This window comes from Pteropus medius, unplaced genomic scaffold (assembly GCF_902729225.1).
Source record: "Pteropus medius unplaced genomic scaffold, Ma_sr-lr_union100, whole genome shotgun sequence".
NCBI lineage: Eukaryota > Metazoa > Chordata > Mammalia > Chiroptera > Pteropodidae > Pteropus > Pteropus medius.
In genome coordinates, this window is record NW_024348527.1 from 1,320,698 (window position 1) to 1,346,744 (window position 26,047).

General features: G+C 37.0%; 1 protein-coding gene across 3 annotated transcripts in view; it reads right to left on the reverse strand.

Annotated features, from left to right (window-relative positions):
* Positions 1-24,508, reverse strand: part of VSIG1 (V-set and immunoglobulin domain containing 1) — a 37,909-nt gene extending 13,401 nt beyond the window's left edge. Inside the window, exons 1-3 of one of the 3 annotated variants that reach the window (XM_039879715.1) lie at positions 24,434-24,508; positions 6,675-6,838; positions 3,430-3,537 (exon numbers count right to left, since the gene is read on the reverse strand). In XM_039879715.1, the coding sequence (XP_039735649.1) occupies positions 3,430-3,537; positions 6,675-6,797 (231 nt within the window). In that variant the 5' untranslated portion in view covers positions 6,798-6,838; positions 24,434-24,508. Of the gene's footprint in view, positions 1-3,429; positions 3,538-6,674; positions 6,839-17,543; positions 19,206-24,433 lie in introns of those variants that run through there. The other 2 variants (XM_039879714.1, XM_039879716.1) reach the window with 2 other exon arrangements.
* Between the last annotated feature and the right edge of the window lie 1,539 nt (positions 24,509-26,047).

A 26,047-nucleotide genomic window follows, 5' to 3' on the forward strand; every position in this document is an offset into this window, starting at 1 on the left:
AGGAAGGAAGGAAGGAAGGACGGAACAAGAAAGAAAGGCAAATTTAACAGTTGGGACTGTTCTAGAATCCAGTTCTTCTAATTCTTTGTCCAGTGCTCCTTGCCTTAATAAGCTAATGAGAGAGGAAAGGTAATCAGCAAGCCAAAATATATTGGCTAGATAAATTCAAAGGCATTCTTCTTCAAGCAGAAAGCCAACATATTTTTAAACTAAGGCAGAAAACATATTCTGAGGGAAAACTCAAAGGAAAGAACATATCTAAGGAGAAAACAGTCTGTCTTTCTCTTCCAGTTCTCTAACATCTCTAACAGCTTTCTTTCCTGCCCTGAATTATCCATTTATAATTCAACTCATCCATCCACACCTACCGAAATCACAAACTTCCCTATGAAAAGAACTTCCACCAACTCTTCTGTTCTAGTTCCTCACACTGTAGCTTATATTTTGCTCTCTCAAAAATAATACTAAAGAGCTCCAGGGATAGGAATGGGGCTAAGGAGGAAGAACAATGGGGTCCTAAAAAGGAACGGCCTTATCCTTAGAGTGCTGTGTGAGAAAGAAAGTCCCCAGAGCTAGCCAGTGGCTAGACACATAAATAGAGGGGCTTTCTAGTAGAGGAAATACACTCTGTCATACAGTCCTTATAGATTAAATAATAAAATGAATTTTCTTCCTAATCGCACAAGAAGGGCTGCAACTTGGTTCTATTCTCCACAAAAGAATAACTTTTAAAAATCAAAGCTGAACGATGGTCAAGGCCCAGCCATGATCCTGTGAGGCTTGTACACTTTTCTAAGAAAGTATATTATTGTTAATTTAGAGATCAAAGCAATTGAGGTCCAAGAAAAGTCACGGATGTTCAACAAGCTACATCCTTGGGGTGGGGGTGGAGAGAGTCTGCTTTAATAAAATCCACCCAAGTGTTTCCTTAAGTGGCACTTGTTAATTTTATGCCCACTTGCCTTTTGTGGTTATGTTAATGGCAAACTTCCCTACTTTCCCCCTCAAGGTCCTCTCTGCCTGCCCATTGGTGATGTTAGAAGCTGAATGTGGCGTCATAACAGCACATTAGTTTTAAGACCCCCTTAAAAATCATTTAGCTCATGGTTTCTAAGGGTGAGGACTCTTCAGGAGCCAGATGGATATGAGAATTATGGGAAATGGCTGGGAGGAGCTAGTAAATAGTAGTAAGATCAGAAAGAATAGTGGGGACTGTGATGAACTAGAGAGCCAATACAAACAAGGCTTTCGAACTGTAGAAACAAACAAAATATTGGGCCAACCAATGCACATCCTTTGGCCAAATCAGGCCCATAAGCCTCCAGTTTGCAACCTCTAATTCATCCTCCTCTATTACAGAAAAGGACACTGAGGCCCCAATACAGGAAGTGATTTTCCCAAGGTCACACAATTTATAGTCAGATCTGGAATCCAGACCTCTCAATTCCTGCTGAACATATTAAAATGGCACTTATAGTCCTGTCTTAGGTGAGGAAGATGATTCCCAAGCAACTTTTCACTTTCAGGGCCATTTCATCCCTTACCCCAGCCTGACCCTTCTTCTGCCAATTGCTATTATTCATTGCTGTAATGCTTCTTCCCATAGCCAGTAGGTTCACCACGTGATGCCTTCGATGTCTGCCAGCTGCAATAACTTTCTCCTCTTACTGTGCCAAATTCCTATCCACATGAAGCGAGGAAGATGGAAGCCAGATTTGTCCCAAAAGATCTTTTTCCTCAGCTTCGTGAGACTGCTCTCTAACTAAAGGTTGGAACATAAATAAAAAGAGTTGACAGAATCAGCCTGCTTTCTGTTTGAGACTGAGTTGTAGCTAATAAATGCCTTTAGCCTCTAGAGCTGATTTTGTGGGTTCTTTTTGGAAATGTGGAGAGCATGGAAGCCCATAGCAAACCACCCATTCTTTCTTTTCCAGCTTCTTGCTTTCCTGCATTGTTCATAAAGGGGCCAGCCATAGAAGAGGATAAGTGTAATGTAACAATGGTCTAAAGCCCAGAATTTTCTCTGGACTATACTGGGGGCTAGGATTGCACATAGAAGAAATAGAACACCAAAAGGAAGACTTTCTTGCCCATAAACAACTCCCTTCCAAGCCTGCTGTTTGCCTGAAATACCTATTATTTGAATTGCTTCTTTGGGACGAAGGCACAGAAGATCTCTGTTTGAGTGATTTTCTTTGTAAGAGAACAAAATAAATTACTATCAGTTCCTAACACCTTAATGTTCAATTAATTTATCATATTTAGCAAAAATACACACTTGAGAGAATGGGACACAGAATGGATAAACTTTGATGGGAAGGGGTGATAGAAAGGGAAGAATTTGGAGTATTTCTCAATGAGTATAACACTAGCACTTTGGGCAGATAATTTTTTCTTGTGTGAGTCTATCCTATGTATTGCAAAACATTTAGTATCTCTAGTTGCCACTCACTAAATGCCAGTATTGGCTCTCATTTATTATAATTAAACCAACACTTTCCTCATTTTCAGATGCCCCTGAGAAGGGGGAACACCTCCACCCTGCCAACATTTAAAAAGCATTTGATATAATGCTATCTGTAGAGGAGAGGCCAGGATGGGAGAATCTGAGCAGCTAGAAAATATGAAGACACTAGATTCTGAAAAGAAGTTGTACACATTATACATGTGTTGGAGAGATAAGGATGGCAAAGGGTTTCTTCCACTATGGATATTATAGAAGTGCAAATATTGTCTAAGAGACCCAAGCTTAGTAAGGTCAATGCTTGTTTTGTTCATAGGCAGCTGAGGTCTCCGTGATTTTACCAATGACTGGCTAGGTGGAAGAGGAGGCCATTGGTGTGATCAGAGGGGCAACAGATCACCTGCAACTTCCATGCTAGCCTTCCTGTTCTGGAGCCTAGAGTCTTCAGCTAAGAGTCCCTGCTGAGGGACTGATCATCTGAAGTTGCACATGTCTTCCTAGAGGAGGGCTTTTCTAAGAGGAGGACCATGCTAATGAATAGCCTGGCCCTCTTGGTCAGAAGACTTGTGTGATACTTCTATAGTCCCTGTTCATCAAAGGAACTCCTTGGAAGGGAAAGTCAGTAAGAGATAACATCCTCCCCTGGGTATTGAGAAACACTAGGCTTTGGAGTCAACTGCTTCTTTATAACACAATGATTTGGGAGAAGGAGAAGATGAGCCTACAGCAAGAGTTGACCAGCGCCGTGTTCGAGGCAGTAGGGTCCTGAGCCTTTTGGAGGAGGCTGAAAAGAATTCCAGACAGAAGCATGAGAAGGCAAACTCAAGACTATTGCCAGAGGTTTGTGCTGATCTGGATTGTTACCGAAGTCATACCCTCCCTTCCCACTCCTCAAAGGTGGTGCCATTGCCCTAGAAACTCCAAACAATGAAGGGATCCAGTAGTACACCAATAGATGTTCTTACCTGAGAGGTCCAGCTACATCTTCCCCGAGCGTCTCTTGCATGCACCATTTTTAGACACTGACTGACTGCCTTTTCCTCCATACCCTCAGTATTGAGACACGAGCTGTGCTGTGTTTGAGCAGAAATGGGTGGATCTGAGAGTCGAATGCTACATGATATACTGTCACATAAACCAGGAGTTGAACTGAATTACTCAGTGGTCAGTCTAATAGCACAGCAGAATCTTTTTACCATCCCCCAAATATCCCACCAGCCATCCTTAGATTAATATACAACATGCTCTACAGAATTCTGAATGCATGGAAGTGCTCAAAGAAGAAACAAATTTGAAAGAGAAGCCAAATCTCTTTTTGAAAAATAACATCTCAACCTAAGATATCTGAAACCTCTTTGTTGAGCTGGCTCTCCATTCTGGGATAAGGAGCAGGCAGAGAAAGGACCTCGTAGGCAGTGGAATTGGAAGCCAATTATGGGCCAGGATTCCCCGCAAGAGCTCTGTCCCAGCTGTTCAGCTATACTAAGTATATCTTGTTGGGCTGGGTTCCCTAGTGCCCATGACCCAGGGGTATAGATGGTATAAGGATTTTGCAAAGTCACCATTTTGTGAGTAATGTTGTTGATAATAATAACTCACATTTATTGAATGGTTACTATGTGGAAGGTTTCCTAGTGTTTCACAAGCATCATGTCATTTAATCTTCACAGTAAGCCTGTAAAGTAGCTAAGTAGCTCCATTTTACATTAGGAAAAACTGAACCTCTGAAAGGTGTTATCTAAGGTCATGCAGCCAGCAAGAAGCAGGGCAAGGAGTAGAACTGACATCCATCAGGTGGTTTCCACTAAGGTTCCAAAACTACTCATCTGGAAAAGCAGAGAGAAGCACAGGCCTGTAAGGTATGGGGAAGAGGAGGAAGGACTCCAGTTCTCTAGAAGTAAAGACCTAAGCATAGTTATAATGGTGATCTTGTTGGGTAAGCTGAAGCAAGATGAGAAAAGAGGAGGAAAAGAAAGGTTGCCTTTTTGAAGGTGGTTTTCACTGTCTCCAAGCCAGGAGCTGGCCCTACTCTACTCTGTCTTTCATGCTGCCAAGGCACAGGCATAGCATAGGTCTCATGCACTTGGAGAAGCATCTAGAATATTTTATGACACAAGGGGCATATTCTTACAGATTCAATGGCTCAATCCAGAAGACTTCCTTTGATTTGGACATCTCAAAAGAGTAGATACCTTAAATGACTTGTCCTGCCTGTACCAGACATTTTGAAGAATGAGGCAAATGGCAAGTAAATAAGCTACTCAATAAGTACTTATTTGTTAATGAATTTTATTTTTAAAGGGCCTCTAAGGCATGTCTTGAGCTCAAGCCACAGTCAGATCAATTACTATACCTTCTTCCACTGCATATCTAGGTCTAGCGAAAGATTTATTGCTGGTCAAAATCTCCTTTGACCTTGCATCTCCTAGCTCTTCACCAGCCCAACAGTTCCAGAAGAGGTGGACTTGTAAATTCTAGTGTCAGAGGAGGCATAAAGAAGATTTTGTGCTTTTGAATTCAGACTGGCCTGACCTGACCTTCAGGCAGTTGAAGACATCTTGATTTGAGGACCAAGCATTAAAAAATTTCAAAATAGATTGGCAAGGCTTTTCTATATTCAGCTTTTACTGGAAAAATGAGAACTATAAGACTCCAAATAAAGAACGTATTGAAAATTTTAGTTAGGAATGTAAATTTTAAAAGGAAGAAACATCATGTGATTATTATTATCCACAATCCAAGAGAGCAGCCTGCAAAGGAAAGGAATGATTTATTAGTTGATTGCAACATGTAAGGTCTTGGGTCAGGACATTTTGGATGATGGAAAGTGGTGGACTTACTTTTGCTGCTGCTGATAATAATGATAATGATAACAGTGTTTACAAGGGGTGAAACTTGCAGGGCTTTATATTATTTTTCAAGTATTTCCATATGCATTATGTAAGATGATTCCCCATGAGGCAGGTAGAAAAGTATTACTGTTCTATCATATTTTGAAAAGAGGCAGAGAGTGATTCAGATACTCGTCTAAAGTAACCAGTACTAAGCAAAATTGTGAAACTTTAATTAGAGTGTGGAATTGTTGAAATCTCCTCTTGAATAGTGTTGCCTGTTAAACAAGTGTTCAAGGACCTCTGCTGAAGAAAGGACTCAACACTTCCAAAAGACCAGTGATGAATGAAGTATCACTGGCCAAAATGTGACTTGTCCAAGTTAATGTCCTTCTTTTTCTCCACCTTTGCCCTTGGGCCTCCTCCGGCCCACTCAACTCACTCTCTCTCTAACTTTCTACTAACCAAAACCCTTCCTTTCCTTCAAGGCCCGACTAAACTACATCCAGCCATTCCAAACCACACTTATTTGTCTCTTTTCAGAATTCTTTGTTTTGGATTATACATCCTTTTGAAAATCTAATGAAAGCTATGGACCTTTTCCCTCAAGGGATATGTGTTAGCATACATCCTTGCACACTCATGCACACACACACACACACACACACACACACTTTGAGTATACAATTTTAACCCTTGGGCTAATTTAAAGATTCAGTTACCCTTAAGGCCAGATGGAAAAAACCTGGGACCAGGCAGCTTGCAGTTAGAATCATTCTCCTCCTTTGACTTTCACCTACCCTCCTCTGGCAACTTCATCCCCTAGACCCTGGCCTACCCTTCCTATCCCCTATCCTCTAGCCTCCTGCTATCTTTAATTACCCAAAGTGCATTGCTACTTTGACCTTTCTCCACCCATCTTGAGATTCTCATTGCACCAAGACTCAGTCCTGCACCATGAGCTACTTCATTTGACGAGCAGATCCCAGATATTGACAGAGATCGGCAGATCAATTAGCACATACATTCGAACTGGGGTCTTCAAGAAATAAGAGGCAGGGAGATTCTTTTTGGTGTGGGAAGCCCTTTAAGAACTACTGCTCATTTTACCTACAATAAGGACCATTCCTGTCTACTCTAGTATACATGATTACTTGATGTTGACTTACACAAAATTGAGATAACAAGCTATAACTGAACATGAAAACAGGACAAAGGCCAAGTCACTTAGATAACGGTTTCCCTCAACAGGTATCTTCAGATTCTGTATCTGAGGTTCTCCTACTGTTATCACTGGCTTACCATTCCTTCATACACTGACTCCCAACAGTTTATTTCAGAACTACCAAAGGGAAATAGCTTAGGAAGAATGTTCTTACGGTAATTGGCTGTGACTCCTTTTCATGGGAGAATGACCACTGGATGGAAAGCTTGTCTCGGGAGGCCACAGTGCTGGTGTAGGTGCAGATAAGAGTGGCATTAGATCCAGCAGTCACATTCATGACACTGTTTGGGATGGTCACTTGCACTGCGCTAACTTGACCTGAAAAGATAATCACCAAAAAGACAGTGGAACACATTCACATTCTGATGATACTTTTTCATTACAAAGCACTTTCAAGGACATCTTATTTGAAGAATCCAAGGTAAAGAGAAGAAGGTAAAATGAACCATATAGGAAATCTGAGCAAGCAATTGGCATGGAGTAGGGAAGTTTTTAATAAATTACAATGTGAAGATACTAAAATCCTGATGGTGAGGTAATAGCACTGAACTGGGAATTTCTTCTGGATGGCCTTAAATAGAGGTTCTCAAAGTGTTGTCTGGAAACTCAGAAAGGTCCATGAGTATGGAGAACAACCAATCCAGTTTGCCCCAAATTGAGGAGGTCCCTTGAATATGGGACTTTCATTGTAAAACTGGGTGAGTCTCAGGCAAATCATATTGGTTTTGCTAGGACTTTAGTGCTTAAACCAGAAAATCCGCCTCCCCCCGCAAAGCAGAATGAGTTTGTTGCCCTATCCCTAAGACCATTTTGTTAGCCTAAAAGATCAAAATTATGTTAATAATAATACTAAGATATTATTTTTCTTTTTAACTCTCATCCTTTCATGAGTGTACAATGAATGTTCTAAAAGCTACATGATGTCATTGTTCTGGTGGCTAATGGCATTTATGTATTTTTGTTTTGTTTTGTTTTACTTTCTAAAACAGTAAATGTAGATAGAAATAACCCACGTAGCAAAAACTCTTTGGGGTCCTCAATAATTTTTACTTGAAAATTGTATAGAATTAAATTCATACACATACACATAAGTACAAGTAAAACTGGAGAAATAAGAAGATTGGTGTATTGTATCAATGTCAGTGTCCTGATTGTGATAATATACTATAGTTTTACAATATATTACCATGGGGAGTTGAGCTGTGCAAAATGTACATGAGATCTTTGTCTTATTTCTTAAATCTGCATGTGAATCTAATATTCCCTTATTATATTTTTAATGACAGCAGAATTTATAGTGATATCTTACTATAGTGATCTATAGTGATATTTCACTTCTGATATTGATGTTTTGTGTCTTATAGCTTTTTTTTTTACCAGTCTTGCTAAAGGTTCACCAAAGAACCAGATTTTTATTTCATTCAATTTTTCATACAGTTTTCCTGTTTCAATTCCATTGATTTCAGCTCATTATTGTTTCATTTCTTCTGCTTGCTTTGGAATTATTTCGTTTTTCTTCTAGATCCTTGATGAAGAAACATCAATCATTGACTTGAAACATTTACTCATTTCAAATGTAAGCATTTAGTATTATAATTTTCTCTCTCAGCACTTCTTTAGCTGCATGTTACATGTTTCTATATATTTTCATTTCCATTCAGTTCTATGCATATTTTTTAAATTTCCTTTGAGACTTAATCTTTGATCCATAGATTATTTACAATTGTGTTGTATAATTTTCAAGTGTTTAGAGACTTTCTTATTGTCTTTCTGTTCTTGATTTTCATTGTGCTCAGAGAAAAGACTCTGTAGGATTTATTTATTTTTTACGTATAATTTATTTTTTATTTTTTAAATTAATTAATTATTTTTTATGGTGACATTGGTTAACGAAATAGTATCTTTCTGCTGTGCATTTTAACAGCAATATATATATATATTTACATTATATGTTCATCTCCCATAGTTTGATTTCTTTCTGTCACCACATATTTGACTTATTTACACCATCTACCTCCCCTTTCCCCTCTCCCCCTTACCCTCTGGTAACCACTAGTCTATTGTCCATGTCCATGAGTCTCTGTTTGTTTGTCTTGCTCATTTGTTGCTTTTAGGTTTATATCCCACATATAACTGATATCATGTGATTTTCAACTTTTTCTGTCTGGGTTATTTTACTTAGCATGATTATCTCGAGGTCCATCCATGTTGTCACAAATGGCAGTATTTTGTCTCTTCTTATGGCTGAGTAATATTCCATTTTATATATGTACCACAGCTTCCTTATCCAATCATCTGTCATAGGACACTGCAGTTGCTTCCATGTTCTGGCCACCGTGAATAATGCTGCTATAAACATCAGTGTGCGAATATCTTTTTGGATATGAGTTTTCAAGTCTCTGGGGTAAATATCCAGTAGGGGGATTGCTGAATCACACAGTTGATCAATTCTTAGTTTTTTGAGGAACTTCTATACTGTTTTCCATAGTGGCTGTACCAATTTACAGTCTCACCAGCAGTGTATGAGTGTTCCTATTTCTCCGCATCCTCTCCATTATTAGTTATTACTTGTCCTGTTGATAACAGCTATTCTAACAGGTGTGAGACGGTATCTCATTGTGGTTTGGATTTTCATTTTCCTAATAGCTAGCAATGTTGAGCATCCTTTCATATGTTGGCCATTCGTATGTCCTCTATGGAGAAATGTCTGTTCAAGTCATCTGCCCATTTTTTGATTGGATTGTTTTGTTGTTGTTGTTGTTATTGAGTCATATGAGTTCTTTGTATATTTTGGATATTAGGCCCTTATCAGAGGCGTTGTTTGCATACGTATTTTCCCATCTAGATGTTTGTCTCTTTACCTTGTGGACAGTTTCTTTTGCTGAGCAGAAGCTTTTCTGTTTGATGCAGTCCCATTCATTTATTTTGACCCTGTATGATTTAAATTCTTTTAAATGCGTTGAGGTCTTTTTTTTGGACAAGCACATGGTTTATCTTGGCAAATGTTTTGTTGGTGCTTGGGAAAAAAGTGTATTCTGTTGTTATTGAGTGGAGTGTTCTATACAAAGAGATGTACTTTAAAACACTATGAATACTCACCAAGATGGACCAGGTTCTGGGCCATAACAAATTTAAAAACAAACCTTAATAAATATAAAATAATAGAATTGATACAATGTCTCCTGTCAGACTACAATGGAATTAAAGTAGAAATCAGTAACAAAAAGATTACTGGAAAGTTCCAAAATACATGGAGATTAAATAATATACTTCTAAATAACCCATGTTTCAAGAAGAAACTCAAGAGAAATTTAAAAACATTTTGAACTAAATGAAAACGAAAGCTCAACTTATCAAAATTTGTGTATGCAACAAAAGCAGTGGTTAGAGAAAAATTTACACCATTGAGGACATATATTAGAAAAGAAGAAAGAACTAAAATAAATCATCTAAGCTTGAACCTTAAGAAACTAGAAAAAAACATCAGATTAAATCCAAAGTAATCAGAAGAAGAAATGAAGTAATGCAATCTAGGGCAGGAATCAATGAAATTGAAAACAAGAAATAAATAAATAAAACTAATAAGGCCAATTTTATTGAAGAGGTCAATAAAATTAATAAGATTCTAACCAGGCTAAAAACAAATACAAAGGGCACAAATTACTAATATCAGAAATGAAAAAGACATCTTACTACAGATTTTATAGACATTAAAAGAATAATAAAGAGATGCAAGAAACAATTCTATGCTCACAAATTCAATAACCTAGATGAAATGGACCAATTCCTTGAAAGACACTATCTGCCAAAACTCACACAAAAATAAGTAGACAATCTGAACAGGCCTATATCTAGTCTATATCTATTTACAAAATTGAATCAATAATTAATAATCTTCCAAAATAGAAAGCACCTGGCCTAGGTGCTTGACTGGTGGGTTCACTGGTGAATTCTTCCAAATATTTAAGGGAGAAATTGTACCAATTATTTACAATTTCTTTCAGAAGATAGAATGGAGGGAATACTTCTTAACTCATTTTATGATGGAAACATAACCCTAATACTAAAACCAGACAAAAGCATTACAATGAAAGAAATCAAATATCTATCATTAACATAGATGAAAAAATTCCTCAACAAAATATTAGCAAATCAAATCCAACAATGTATAAAAAGTATTCTACACCATAACCAAGTGAGATGTGTTGCAGTTATGCAAGGCTGGTTCAACAAATCAACTAATGTAATCCATCACAGCAACAGGCTAAAGAAAAAAATCACACAATCATATAAATATATATGCGGAAAAATTATTTGAGAGCATCCAATGCTCATTTATGTTAAAAACACTCAGCAAACTAGGAATAGAGGGAAACTTCCTCAACTTGATAAAACATCTATAAAAAACCTACAACTAGCATCATACTTAATGATGAAAAAAAAAACTAGAAGCTTTCCTAGTAAGATCAGGAAGAGGATGCCTCTCGCATCACTCATTTTCAACCTCATACTGGAAGTATTTACTAATGCAGTTAGACACAAAAAGGAAATAAAAAGATATACAAATTGTGAAGAAAATGACAGATAACATGATTGACTATGTAGAAAATCCAGAAGAATCAACAAAAAAACTTCTGGAACTAATGAGTAATTATAGCAAGGTTTCAGAATATAAAGTTAATGTGCAAAAGTTTATTGCTTTTCTATATACCAACACTGAACATGTGGAATTTTAAATTAAAAACGTAATACTATTTATATTAGCACCCACAAAATGTCTGGTTTTACCTAAGTATAAATCTAACGAAATCTACACAAGACCTGTATGAGCAAAACTAGAAAACTTTGATGAAAGAAATTATAGAAAAAAACTAAATTAATGGAGAGATATTCCATTCTTATAGATAGGAAGACTCATTATTGTCAAGATGTCAGTTCTTCCCAACTAAATCTATAGATTTAATGTAGCCCCAATCAGAATCCCAGCAAATTACTTTGTGGATATTGACAAATTTACTCTTAAATTTATATGGGGAGACAAACGACCCAGAAGAACCAACACAATACCGAAGGAGGGTCAGAAATATGACAGAGTGATAGACGTCCCCAGATCACTCCCCTTGAAAGAACAATAAGCTGAACATCTAAAGCTCAACAAAAAACACCCAAACTGCACACAAGCATAAGAGCTTCCACAAGTCAGAACCCTAGGTGTCAGGCGGTGGTCTGGGAGAAACAAAGAAGCTACGTCTCACAGCTGGAACTCCCTGGAGGAGGAGTGGGGAATGGAGAAGGTGCGCTGAGTTTTCTGAACAGCCCTGACGGGGACAGCTGTGAGCTCCACGCAGTCGGCAACAGGGACCAGTCATCAGGGTAGAAAGCAGAGAAGCAGGGACAGCAGAGAAACAATAGACATTTACCAGCCGTGATTACAAAACCAAGGCTGAGCCACAGCCCCCATCCACCAACCCAGAGGGCCCTATCTCCCATTTCTTCCGAGACCAAACATCACGGAGCTCCAAGGGAATGTGAGCAAATGCTATCAAAACTATCGCTAACACTGACAGGGAGAAATTGTACCAATTATTTACAATTTCTTTCAGAATGCCATTTGCTTGAAAGATCACTTTCCACCCTTTCAGTTTGAGTCTATATTTTCTTTGGAACTGACTTGTGTCTCCTAGAGATAGCATATGGTTGGGTTTTGCCTTTTCTTCCAGTCTGTGACTCTGTGCCTTTTTATTGGTCAGTTCAGTCCATTTACATTTAGGGTGATTATTGAAATATGAGCTCTTCTTATAGCCATTTTATCTTTTGCTTTCTGGTAGCTCAGTGTTCCCATTGCTTCCTTGTCTTTGTGTTTGTTTTCTTTATTTTGGTTGTCTTTTGCTGGGTTTCCTTCCGGTCCTTGTTTTATGTTATATACTTCTGTTCTGAATCTTTGGTGTGTGGTTACCATTACGAACATGTAAAGTATAGTTATATATACAGTCGTCCCTTTTCTTCTCTGTGTGCCTTATCTCCATTTCCCTTTGCGAATTTGGATCTTTGAATCCTCCCCTTTTCAGTCATTGTCTCAATTTGTCTCTATGTATGCTGAACGTTCATTACTATCTTGCTATAGCAAAATCTCTTCTTATTTTTAAGCTTATAATGTCCTGTTCCTAGTAAGGGTTGCTGCACTCCTCTGCTTCTATCAGCCTGCTTCTCTGTCAGACTTGGCCGTTTATGTGGCAAGCAGTGTCTTGATGAATTGAGAGAAGCACTTTAAGATACACATCAATGCAACACCTTCTAACTCCATGCAGTTCCCTCTTCCCAATGTTCCCCTTTCCATGTTTGCCTGGTTCCCATGCTTCCTCCAAAAATGAAATTTGCCTGCAGAAAGCCACTACACTTTCCGATGGAAATTTTGTTGGAGAAGGCTAAGTGGCTCTCTCCTGCCCTCAAATAGCCTATCTCATTTCTCTTGGAAGTTAATCACGTTCACTTTTATGGCTATGCCTAAATGATGACTTCCAGATGTTTTTAAGTGTCCAAAATAAAAGAATGGGGATTTAGTGGCTATTTAAGTTCCCAGAAACTTTCCCCTAAAAATAGAGATTTCAAAGGCATTATTTGGCCATCATTTTTATCCTCTAGTTTGGGTCACAATATCTGTTATGAAATTGGTTAATAATGGTAACTTATTGCCATGTAAGGCCAAACAAACAAACAAACAAACAAACAAACAAACAAAAACCCTTTAAAGGCTGCTCTCAACAAAAGTGCTTGAAAATAGAGGAAACACAGTTCTGACACAAGGCAAGCAATAGAAGAGACCCTGGTGCCTATCAAAAAATATTTGTTGAGCACCTATCTTGTGCCACAAATAGTGCTAACACTGGGGAAACAATAATGAACAAGACAGAAACAATATATGCCTGCCATGTCAATGAAGAAAATAGCCATTTATAGCACAGACCAGAATGGAGGCAAATGAAAATCAAGTATTTGAAAACTATAAATCTGATTTAAACATTTTCAGCATTTTAAATAGAAGACATAATTATATAAATAATTTGAGATCTGTAAAAGCTCAACAATATCACTTTGGAATAAGGATGGTAACTACAAATCTACTGTGAGACAATATATTTTTAAGAATAATATACATTGTCCTGTAAGTAGGTAGCAATTGGTGAGGCAATATCTCTAGACCATCCTACTGCTCAAATTCCCAATACTCAGGACGAAAATCAATTCTTAAATTCTGAGGAAAAGATGATTTTCACAAATTGTTCATCTTTAATACAGTGACAATATACTTCAGAGCTAAGAGCTACATATTTCCAGATGAACTTTTTAAAAATGTTACATAATTCAATTAGTGCACATTACTTAAATCTCTGAGATCATCCTCTATCCCAGCACTGTGCAATAGAACTTTCTATGATGGTGGTTATGTTCTATCTCTATATTGTCCAATTCAGTAGCCATTATCCACATGGAGTTATGGAGCACCTGAAATGTGGCTTAGTGTGATTGAGGAACTGAATTTCTATTTTTGTTTAATATGAATTTATTTAAATTTAGATAGCCACGTGTGGATGATGAACGGCGTAAATTTAATCTTAAACTGAAGGTGATTCTGTGAGTGTCGGGGGAAAAAAAGTCTCCTTCCTTTGAATTAATTTTCTCTAAGTTGAGAAATTGTTTAAACACTGAAAAAGGCAGAAAAATCTCTACATTAAGAAGACTGAATAAATAACAAAATAAAGATTAGTACCTGATTTAAACAAAATTCAGGATTGCAATTTCACTCATGACCTGACTGAATTAAAACAAACAAACAAACAAAAATATATATGTGGTTGAAAATCAGTGCATATAATTAAAGGAAAATAATCCAAAGGATATGCTCTTAGATTAATCAACACTCTAAAAAGATTTTAAATACCTCATGTTTTGATAATGATTGTTCGTTCTTTATTTAATACCTACAACGTGGCATGCACTTTACTTATAGAGGGATTATATTGCAATGAAAATATCCCCCAAATATCCACATTTAACCTGATGCATTTGAAGTGATTTAATTTCCAGCAATTTCATATATATATATATATATATAATTTTTGAGTTAGAAAATAATATAACCAAAAGATCACTTGCTTTTGGATCTGACTATAAAATCGAAGTTCAAATATATTGCTGCTTTAAAATACATAGCACATTCCTCCAGAAAATAGAAACAACATTAACATATATTTCTAATAGGTGACTAATATATAGTAAAAGCACTAATATGATATGCATGAACTTTTTACAAAAGACATCTTTGATTAAAATTATTTTTCTGAAGTGGAATTTAACCTATGACTTCCCAAGGAGTCATCAGAAAGATTTTGATTAAAATAAAATCTGTCTTGCTTAGTTGTACAGAAAATTGGTTTTAAATTTGTATGTGAAAATCATTTCTAGATGTTTGGAGTTTGGGAAAATAATTAATTCTTTTATTTTTCCAGCTTTATTGACATAGGATTAACATATAACATTGTATAAGTTTTAAGTATACAAAGTGTTGATTTGATACACATATATATTGCAAAATGATTATCACCATAGCATTAATTAACACTTCCATCAAATTACATAATTACTATTTCTTTTTTTGTGGTGAAAACACTTAAGATCTGTTCTCTTAGTAACTTTCAAGTATGCAAGACAGTGTTGTTAACTATACTCATTGTGCTTGCTGTAAATTACATCCCCAGAACTACTTATTTATCTTATAACTGGAAGTTTGTACCCTTTGACCGTTTTATCCACTCTAATCTCCATTTCTATAAATTCAGGATTTTTAGATTCCACATATAAATGTGATCATACAGTATTGTCGTTGTCTGACCTATTTCACTTAGCATAATGACCTTAGCAGGATTTAAGAAAGTAATTCAGTCTTTCAAAAATATTTCCTTTGTGCTAATTATGTACCTGGCACCATGTTTGATACTAAAAACGTGACATTCTTCCTGAACAAGAAACAAGTTCAGGTAGTGCATCAAATTAAATATTGATGGAAACATTACCAATTGCTTCATAGCCATATCTGGATCAACTGATGGACACTACTAATGCCAGATACATATTACTGAAATCTTTCTCTTACTTCCATATATATATAAGCATGACAAACAGCAATACATTATATCATACTTCCATTCCATCTGCTAGACTGACATTACTATATTTTGCTTTGGGCCAGCTAGATTGTATATGTATAGATACACAGTACATATGATCTGCCAATGAAACCAGTTTTACAGTAATACATATAAAAAAAGGCTCTGATATATTCATTGGTCACTCCGATTGGGCTTTGTTCTAAAAGTCACAATCAAATAACATCCTGATACCATCTAGGTAATTTTTTAAAAAATAAAAAATTGCATACAAGGTAAAACTCCAATTTTGTAATGTAATATATACACTTACAAAGGAGAAAAAAAGTCATCCAAATTTGTGATAAGATTGTTGGCGATTTTTATTTTCTTATTTACATGTTTCCATATTTTCCAACCTTTCTACAATGACCACACATTACATTTATAATCAGTGAAAATTATATATGTGTTAGTTACAGTAAAAATCACTCTTGCAACTGTTCCAAAACTAGTGCCAGACGAAGGCCTCACATAGGGAAATAGGTGTTGACTACAGGTGTGATTTTAGAGGGTTGATGCAGGAGGCCCAGGGGCAACCCCATTAGCTAATGACTGGAAGCTCTTTAAAGTAAACAAAGACTTTCACTATGTAAAGTTAAGGTTTAAAATGAATATTCCTGGGGAAAGGGGAGTAGTAACATCTGTTCTCACCAGGATGGAAATTGAGAAAGGCAGCTTTTTCTAGCTCTAAGTCCTGGTTAGATCCCTGGATAAATGCAGTATTGCCTTCTGGTGACTCCATAGAACATGTTTATTTAAGCATTTAGTAAGGAACATTTACAGAACTATTACTAAAAACCATATAGTTTTCAAAAGTAACACTTTTTTCTGGTTATAAAAATAGTATAATATTTTTTGTAGAAATCCTGGAAAATATGGAAAAGCTGGGGAATAAAATAAAAATAACCTATAATTTCATCGCCCAGAGGTAATAACTATGAGCAATTTGATATATAACCTTCTAATAATTTATTCTAGATGTGTGTGTATCCTGCTTCTTCACATAAAATTTTATCCTGAGTGTTTTCTTACGTCATTAAATATATTTAGTAAACCTCATTCTAATGACTGCTTAATATTAGCGATGGCTTAAAATATCGGTTTTTTTTTTGAGAAACAGTATTATTGTATCTACCATGGACCTAATTTATCATAAGAACAGATTCAAAATGTATTTGATATTTAAAAAAAAACTAGCCAAGGGATTTTTCTGAATTAGTGATCTCTTGTGGGTCTAACCAACATCAGAATTTTGACTCTAAAAATGATTTTGTTTTGCTCAAATCTCTAAAAACACCTATTATGTGCACAATGATAAATCACTCATATTTTCCAAAATACAGCCTTAGGAAAAGTACAAGTCCCTAAGAAATATTAGATAGTAAAGCATGGCAGGCCCTCCCAGCCAGTCTTTGCCTGCTGTAGCAAAGCAAATCTATCGCAGGGAGCTTAAAGGAAATATTTAAGTCAAACCGAGAAAAAAGTATCCTTAGCACAAACTTGAGCTTCTGAGTAAGTTCATCTATTCAACCTCCAAACAATAACAGCAACAAAAAAGCTACTGTAATTTTTCTAATTTTTTTTTAATTAAGAAGCTACATAAAACAATTCTATTTACAGGCTTCCCCAACCTCTGCAAACATTGGCATGGCGCATATTTGCTAAGCAAGATGTCCGAAAATTATTTTACTCAGCATACTAATCACAATTCCTTTCCAGTACCTGAAGGGAACATTTTATGTAAAAATTTGCAATTTCATTTTAAAAGAAAACTCCATTCCCAATTATCTTTGGTGGTTTGGTGATCCTTTCCTTACCTGCAAGACAGTTTAGGATCAGAAAGACCTTCCAAAAGGCCAACACCATTGTGTCGAAGTTCGTCCAGCACAGCCAGGGACCAGTAGCTTGCCTGGACTAGGCTGTGTTTCAAACTGCCTTCTTCAATTGCACTGAAGTTTGCCAGGCTTATCTGTCGGCATCACCAAGCAAACAAGCTTTTTCAGGCTTACTTACTGGGTACAGACCTTTCTCAGAGCAGATTTCTGTTTCTTTGAAACACTTTTCATGGGGCGTGTCTCTTTGATATATTTGCTACAGTGTTAATAATAAACCCACGTATTTAAAATCTTCAAGCTCTTTGTATACAGATTCTCTAAGTTTTACTGTTTAAAATCAATCTTATTAAAAGTTATACTTGGTGGGGAGGATATAGTTGGAAGAGAGCCTATGAAAATAAAAACTGACAAGGCTAATTAATTTCAAATATTTCCGTAAAAGTCTTACAGCATTGATTCACTAATTTTTTACAAATTAGGTTAGTAAATTGGTGCTCTAAGATTTTTCTCAAGAGATAGGGTTCACAGGAAGAGCACAGGGGTTATGAAGCAAAAAACAAAAAATAAACAAACAAACAAAAACAAAAAAAATATTCTATATGAACAAACTCCAAACCTGTCACACTTTTTTGAAGCCCTGGCAATTCTCACCACCCTCCACCAAAATTGACAGTTAAATGAATTACACACTTATGTCTTCCGGGTTAGAAACTTTGCAGCATTTATTCACTCACCTAATTTTGCAAAATCTGGTGAGCTAATAAATGCTTTAAGACTTTCATTGGATGAGTCTGAATTTTTGCAGAATTAGGTAACTAAATGGGTGCTATATGGTTTCCTTGGAAAGGGGGTTCACTAGGAGGGGATGGTAGGCTGCACAGGTGCTAAGTCTTCATGTGAACATGAACTTCTAATAGAGTTCTTTAGTGCTTAAGTTACCTTGAGATAGAAAAGGACCCCCTCTGGCTCTTCCCACGTGATCTCTTAAGTCCTACTGTTTCCATCTCTACAGTGATTCTCCAATTTGTTCCTTCTCCAGTCTGATGCTTCCATCTTGGTCCAGGTACTCAGCTTCTCATCCGTGGTCTACTATACCAACTTCCTAAGTAGTCTCCCTGACTTCTTTCTCTTTCATCCTGGGTACCAGCCACATGCCAATGTTTCAACTCTGATCAAGCATCTTTCAATAACACCATTATGGACTCTTTCATCAAATCTAAAGTCCTTAATCTGGATTCCCAGCCTTCCCAGATCCGGTCCCCACTTCATCTGAACTTTAGACAGGTTAAATTATCCACCCGAAAAATGCCATCAAATTTATTGCCTCAAAGTATTTAGTCACATGAAGTATGTGCAAGTTTCAGAGATATGTTTTATGAACTGTAATTTATGGGAAATGTTTGACCCTATCTCGAGTTAGCCAAGCTAATTTCCTACTGCCTCTCAGAAAGCTGTTTCACTCCATCGGGCTTGATTCCTTCTCACAGCCTTCACTGTCCATGCTTATACCAAGTTGACTCCCCGTGACTTGTATCACTACTTAGAATTTTCTCCTCCCTCCTCTTGTTATCAAAATATATTCTTAGCACAGATAAGTCATGCTTTCATATGTGAAACTTTCAGTAAACCCACATACCATCCCTCTCCCTTGGATAAAATCACATTTTACTTAGAGCCAATATTCTACACTGAGCACTTGATTGCTGTAGTTTCCTATTTATTAACTGAATCTCCTCTAAATCCAGTGACTGCGAGCCCCTCCAGGGTAGGAGCCACATCTTATACAGACAGTTCCCAATTTAAGAAAGGATGTTTCCCAGAATATATTGGTAAGCCCAATGATCAGACCCAAGAATATACATTCCTGCTGAAGCAATGCTATAAAGAGAAGTTGGTTCCCAGATCTATGCAGGACATAGTGTAGCACTGGCTTGAATTCTGGGTGCTGGGCCATGTAGGGCAGGGGAAAAGAAGAAGGAGCAGGAGGTGACATAGAAAGAACATGCCTTTCCCTTCCCAAGATATAGATTGAGCATGAAGTATCATTTTCCCCTTACATAACTATTGCATGTCTTTGTCACCCACCTTCCTTTCTGCCCGCCACCTTCATGGCCCAATGACCCCCTGCAAACCTAGAGTCTTACTCCACAGGATATCTTGTGCTCCAAAATTACTTCTTTCTTTCCAACCTTATGCCTCCTCTGTACAAGCAGACTGCCCCCTCTGTACAAGCAGACATCAACTCCCTGTTAGGAGGAAAAGAATCAATTGCCGTGAACATTTCTCAACCTATTTACACTATTGAAAACATAATGCTTGTTTTCTCCCCAGATAAGTCTCTGGCTAGGCATATTAGGCAATGAAATAAAGAGAACTGGTCTGAAGGAGGAGGTTTTGCAGAGGAGAACAACTTGTAGGGCAGCCCTCTGGAGGTCCACACCAGCTCTTCTCAGCTTTGGTTCTGCCTTTACCTCTAAGTCCACCAACTCTCCAAAAGACCCATGGTCTTCATAATGGCTCCCCCAGAAATAATGCTGGCTTTTCCAGTGGTGGGGAGCTGGGATGGTAAAGGAATTTTCTAGTCTGGTGTTTATAAGCCAGGGGTTTCTTGTTTTCTTCCATGCCCCATTGGTGACCATAGTAAGGTGACCATATAACTGGTCATTAAAACTAAGACATTTTTGAGAGTGAAAGGGGTGCTATTACAATTAAATGGGGCAGTGTAAACCATAACAGTCCCAGGCAAACCTGGACATCTGGCATCCTACTCATAGGAGAGGGCTAAGTACAAAGCAGGCATTAAGTAAAAGCTTAGTGTCTAAGCTAGTTGGCCCTGAGATGGGGTAGAGGATATGATTTAAGACCATTGCCAAAACTCATCCGCACCAGAATCTCTCATACAAACACAAAACATTCTAGAATATTTAAGTAAAATGCGAACACTGCTACTAGGTAAGACCTAATGTGGACAGGTAAAATTCTGTTAAAATAAACTAATAAGAAATAACCTAGTTTCTCTGCTTTAGACTGAATTTTGATGTTATTGACTATTGCTCATAAAAAGTGGGTCATTAAATTGGCACGTGAAATATTAAATATCTTTCACATTTTTATAGAGCTTTATAATTTTAAACTGCTTTTCCATTTTATCTTCACAACTGACAATAAAGTAAATAAGGCAGGTATTATCTACATTCTCTATATGAGAAAACAAAGGCTCAGAAACGTTGTGTCTTTCCCAAGGCCACATAGCACTCATTAGATGCTGTCCCTCCCATCACACCACACAGTGGCACAATGTGAATGTAAGGTAACAAACATGTTACTGCCTCTATGATCCTTCTTTGGGAACTTTCAGAAATTTGCAATATCGGACTTATCCTTCATTTTTTAACTTAAAAATTACAAAAGTAATACATTTTGATTGTAAAGAGATTTTAAAGAACAAAGAAGTATACAGAGAATAAAAAGAAAGTCTTAATTCTCTCACCCACATGTGTAATCCCATGCCTTGCTTATGAGCAATAGGAATTTAGCATTTTTCTCAAACCTTGTATAAATTTACACACACACACACACACACACGCACACACACACAATAATTACATCACTATCATCAACGACATGGATTTTTAACATAAAGGTAATTGTGAAATGCATATTTTCTATAATTTGCTTTTTCACTTGAAAAAGCATTTTGTTATCTCTTTATATCACTGTATACAACTAAATCTATAGATATACCTTATCCATTTTAATGTCGAATACCATTTCATAGTATAAATGTACTACAACTTATTTAACCATTCTCCTATTGGCAAATTCTTAGGTCATTTCCAGTTTTTCATTAAACAATGGTGAAATGAACATCCTTTTGCCTATATCTCTGCCCGCTTTGTGTGATTATTTCTATAGATTAGGTACCTAGAAATGGAATTGCTGGATCAAAAGGTATGAACATTTTAATTTTGGGTAGCTTATGAAAAATTGCCCACTATAAATCCTTTACAATTCTATACTTCCATTAAGAGTGCTAAGAGTGTCTCTTTCTCCACAGTCCTGTCCACAATGAAAAATTAGTCTTTTATTTTTACTTGTATCATGGGTAAACATTGTTGTTTTAATTTATATTTCTTAATGAGGTTAAGCCTTTTTTCATAGGCTTACTGGCTTAATTGGTATTCCTTTCTCCATGAATTGCCTTTTTATGACTTTAAACCATTTTTCCATTGAGTTATCTTTTAATATTGTAGAAGTACTTTTTATAGTTTATAAATATTAATCTGAGTGCAATATATACATTTTTCCAGCCAGCATTTTTTTAAAAAAAATTATGTTTTTTACCATAAAGAAGTTTGGATTTTGCTGTAGTTAAATCTAGTAGTTTTTTCCTTTGTAGCTTCTGAGTTTCATACCTTCCCTAAGAAAGTCTTTCCCAATCTGAGACTATATAAATTATATGTATAATTTATATAATATTATATAATGTATAATATCAATATACAATATTGTATTTTTAGGATGTTTCTATAATTTTGCTGACTTTCAGTTATGGCAACTCTGTCCTTCCAGTCGCTCAAGCCAAAAAAGCCTTTGTGTTATCTTGGACTTCTTTCCTTCTCTCATGTACCACATCTAATTCATCAGCAAATTCTTCTGGGTCCGTGTTCAAAATATACTCAGACTCTGACCACTTTCCCCAACTTCACTGCTACCACCCCAGTTTGAGCCACCAGCGTCAATTGCCTAACTCACTGCAATATCCTCCTAACTGGTCTCCCTGCTTCCCCCATCTTCCTTTGTGGTATATTGTCACAGTAGCCAGAATGATCCTTTTATATGTAAGTCAGATTACATCTCACTTTTGCTGGAGATCCTCCAATAATTCTCATTTTCTTTCAGAGTAAAAGCCAGTCTTTAAAACAGCGTAGAAGACCCTAAAATGATGTGCCTCATCCACTCCACTGCCTCTCTGACCTCACCTCTTACCATTCCTCCCCCTCTCACTTTGATCCAGCTATATTGCTCTTCTTGTTGATGCTCAAACTAGCCAGGCATGCTCCCACTTTTCAGGGCATTTGCCCTGGCAGCTGCCTATGTCGCTGACACTTTAACCCCAGATATTAGCAGGGCCAACTCCTTCATCTTCCTCAAGTCTTTGCTTAAATGTCGATTTTCAACAATGCCTCCCTTGTTCACACAATTTAAAACTACAGCTCTCTTTACTCAAGCCCTCTCAATTTCCTTTACCTTTTCTTTTTTCCATAGCACTCACTACCTCCTGACATACTATACAATTTACTTATTGTTTACTTTTTCATCCAGTTAGAATGTAAGTTTCAAAAGGGCAGGGATTTCTGTCTGATGTATTCACTATTCATTCCAGGGGCCTAGAACAGTGCCTTGCACATAGCAGGTAATAAATAAATATTTGTTAAGTAAATAAGTTTGTGAATCTGAATTTAATCCATTTGAGTTTTATTTTTGTGTATTGTGTGACATAAGATGAAATGTTTTGTTTTGTTTTGTTTTTCAAATATCCTAATGTCCTAAATAGTAACAATTCATGACCATTTGAGGGAATTTACCCTTTGGAAATAGCTAGTCATTCAAGGCTCATTTGAATGGATAAGGCAGGTGATCAAATTCAGTAATACTGTTTTGTGGTCAAGAAATGAGGCATAATTATAAAGTAATGAGTCTACTGTCTTTATGTGGCTTGGTTGCTGGCTCAGAAAGCAGGTTTGGGTTTCTAAAAGACAGACAAAGGCCATTCTATGACACCAACATAAGAAAAAGAGAGAGACAGAACAACAGACAGACAGACAGACAGACGGAGACAGAGACAGAACGATCTGTGAGTAAAGCTTTTCATATATATTTTTTGATTGCTGAAGAAGTCATTATGAGAAAATCAGAATTTAGTGGACTTTTTCGTACATATTTTATGGTTTTGTATGATCTTTAAAATTTTGAATTACACATAAAAGGGCGCATTCTCGTCAGTACATAGAGTGTAAAGATTTTAATTCATTCTTGTTGGAATGATTCCAAAGAAGACATTTCAAAAATTACCTGTGCAATCATAGCACCATTAAAGCTTCATTGCCTTTTTTCCAACTGCCTGCTAGACATTTCCAATTATATGCCTCGCTAGTGCTTCAAACTTAATCTCAGACATGTCTCCAAACCTGTGTCACTTCCCCACCACATTTGCTGGTGCTCCCATTATAACTCTTCATCGGGATATTTTTTGACTCCTACTTCAATTCACCCTGCCATTCTACCAGTACCAAATCCTACTGAAAACTTCTCTTTAGTCCCTCTTCTCCTTTCCATCTCCTGCAATACTCTAGTTCAGTTCCTGTTATCTCTCATTTAGATGGTTGCGGTAGATTCCTAGGCCATCTCTTGGCTTCCAATCTTCTTCCCTCTCAATTTGTTTATAACTCTGCCAGATAAGTTTTCCTAAAGTTCAATCTAATCATGTCATTCTCATACTTAAAACTTCCGTGTCTCCCCATCACTTTTGGTCTAGACCTATTTATCATTCAATAGATACCTAACCTACCTTTCCTGTTTATTTTCTGCTATTTGTAACACAAAAGAATGTCAGAGCTGGCTGAAGTCTTAAGAGCAGTTGCCCAATGAAAGTGAATACTCTCTGTTCCCTGAGCATATGCCTCACATTTCTACCTCTGCGCCTTTGCAGGGCTATCTCCTCCTCCTAGATCACCTACCCCACCAAGTCTAACTGTCCAAAATCTACTCATCCCAGAAGCCTCATCACATATGCTAACTCCTCCGTAGATTGTCTCCTGATTCCTCCATGATGTGATCTCACCTTTACAGCTTTAGGTACAAAAAAATACCTTCTATGTTATCTTCTAAAGGATAACATAGTTCTTCATGTACTGGTCCTCTTCATGCCTCTAGGAATGCAAGCACCTAAGGTGGAGAAAGAAGATAAAGACTGTGTTTAGGTGATTTTACACACACACACATACGCACACACTGAGAGACAGAGAAAGAGAGGTCGATCATGTGATGGGCCAGGCATGGTGCTAAGTGCTCTATATGCATTATCTCACTTAATCCTCTTCACAGCATTATGAGGTAGTGGTATCATTATCTTCATTTTATAGGTGAAGAAACAGAAGCACAAGGAAATTAAGCCATTTGCACAAATCTCATATATAACAACAGGTAGAATCAGGACTCATTCTTATTTCTCTCAACTGACCTCAAATATTCCTGTTATATAACCCACATCCTAGTTTACATACACAGTTAGGTAGTTTTCTGTTCTCTTCAGTAGGCAGTATTTATTGGCTCCTGATCTCCCTCCCCATCCTTTTTTGCACACATATAGTGAGCAGCTATTTTTATCTTGCCTTACCAGTCCCCTGTTGTGAAATGGCTGCCAGTCATCTTTCTCACAAGTAAGGCAGTGGTTGGCCAAAGCCTCAGTCCCTGATAACCACTTTATGGGTAAAAATGAGACTCAGAGAGACTTTTTCGGAAGATCACATAAATGCCAGAGTCAGGACCTCAGCCCAAGTCAGCTGGCTCCAAGATATGTGTTTTTAATTTGTGGTATACTGTGACTTTAAGGACCTGGTATAGTAATGTTTGTTGAATTTGCTTTTTCAAGTTCATGGTATGACGAAGTGACTATTTGAAAGAGTATCACTCATTTGGATGTGCATGATCTGGTATATTTGTTGAAAAACAAACCTAGAATAACATAATCAACGACAACAACAACAAACTTCTTTATAGCAGGTTAACACTGAGTTGCCTTGAAAGCAATAAAAAGAAATGGCACATAGGTCTACATTTATCCAAACCAAGGGGCTGAGAGTTCTAGACTAGGGACTCTAGAATGAGAAATTCTCAAGTGAATTCTGTGATGGGTTATGCAGTGAAAGAATTCCCTTTCTCCCTCCCATCTCCATGTGTAAGGAGTGGAATTTCTCTCAGAAATCAACCTGGTATGAATACAACTGGTCCCTAAATGTGATCTCTGGACACCTTCCTGGGAATCATCCAAAAGCTTCCAGAGAACTGCCAAAAGTGGCCCTCAGTAAGCCTGTGAAGTAAGGACACTTTAGGAGTATGTTTAGGTAAGGCCATGGAGATTCTTGTCCTCTTGAATTCGGGAAATCATTTCCTATCCTGGAGGGGAAAAAAAAAAACATGCAGAAAGTTCTTTGGCAAGTCGTGTTTTAACAATAAGTATGAGTCAGCTTGTGTCGAGTAGACTAAGATTGCTTACCTAGTGATAGTAGGGAGGCTGGAAAAGGTTAGTACCAGGAACTCTATGTTAACCGATAGTGTGACTCAACTTGTTGTGTACTTTAAAGTGTTTGGGGAAGCCTACTCCTAGGTGATTTGTGTTGACACACTGTACAAACACATGTCATAGACTCCACTTTAAAAAAAAACACATGTATGTGCAGGAGCAGGCATGCACACTTTTGCAT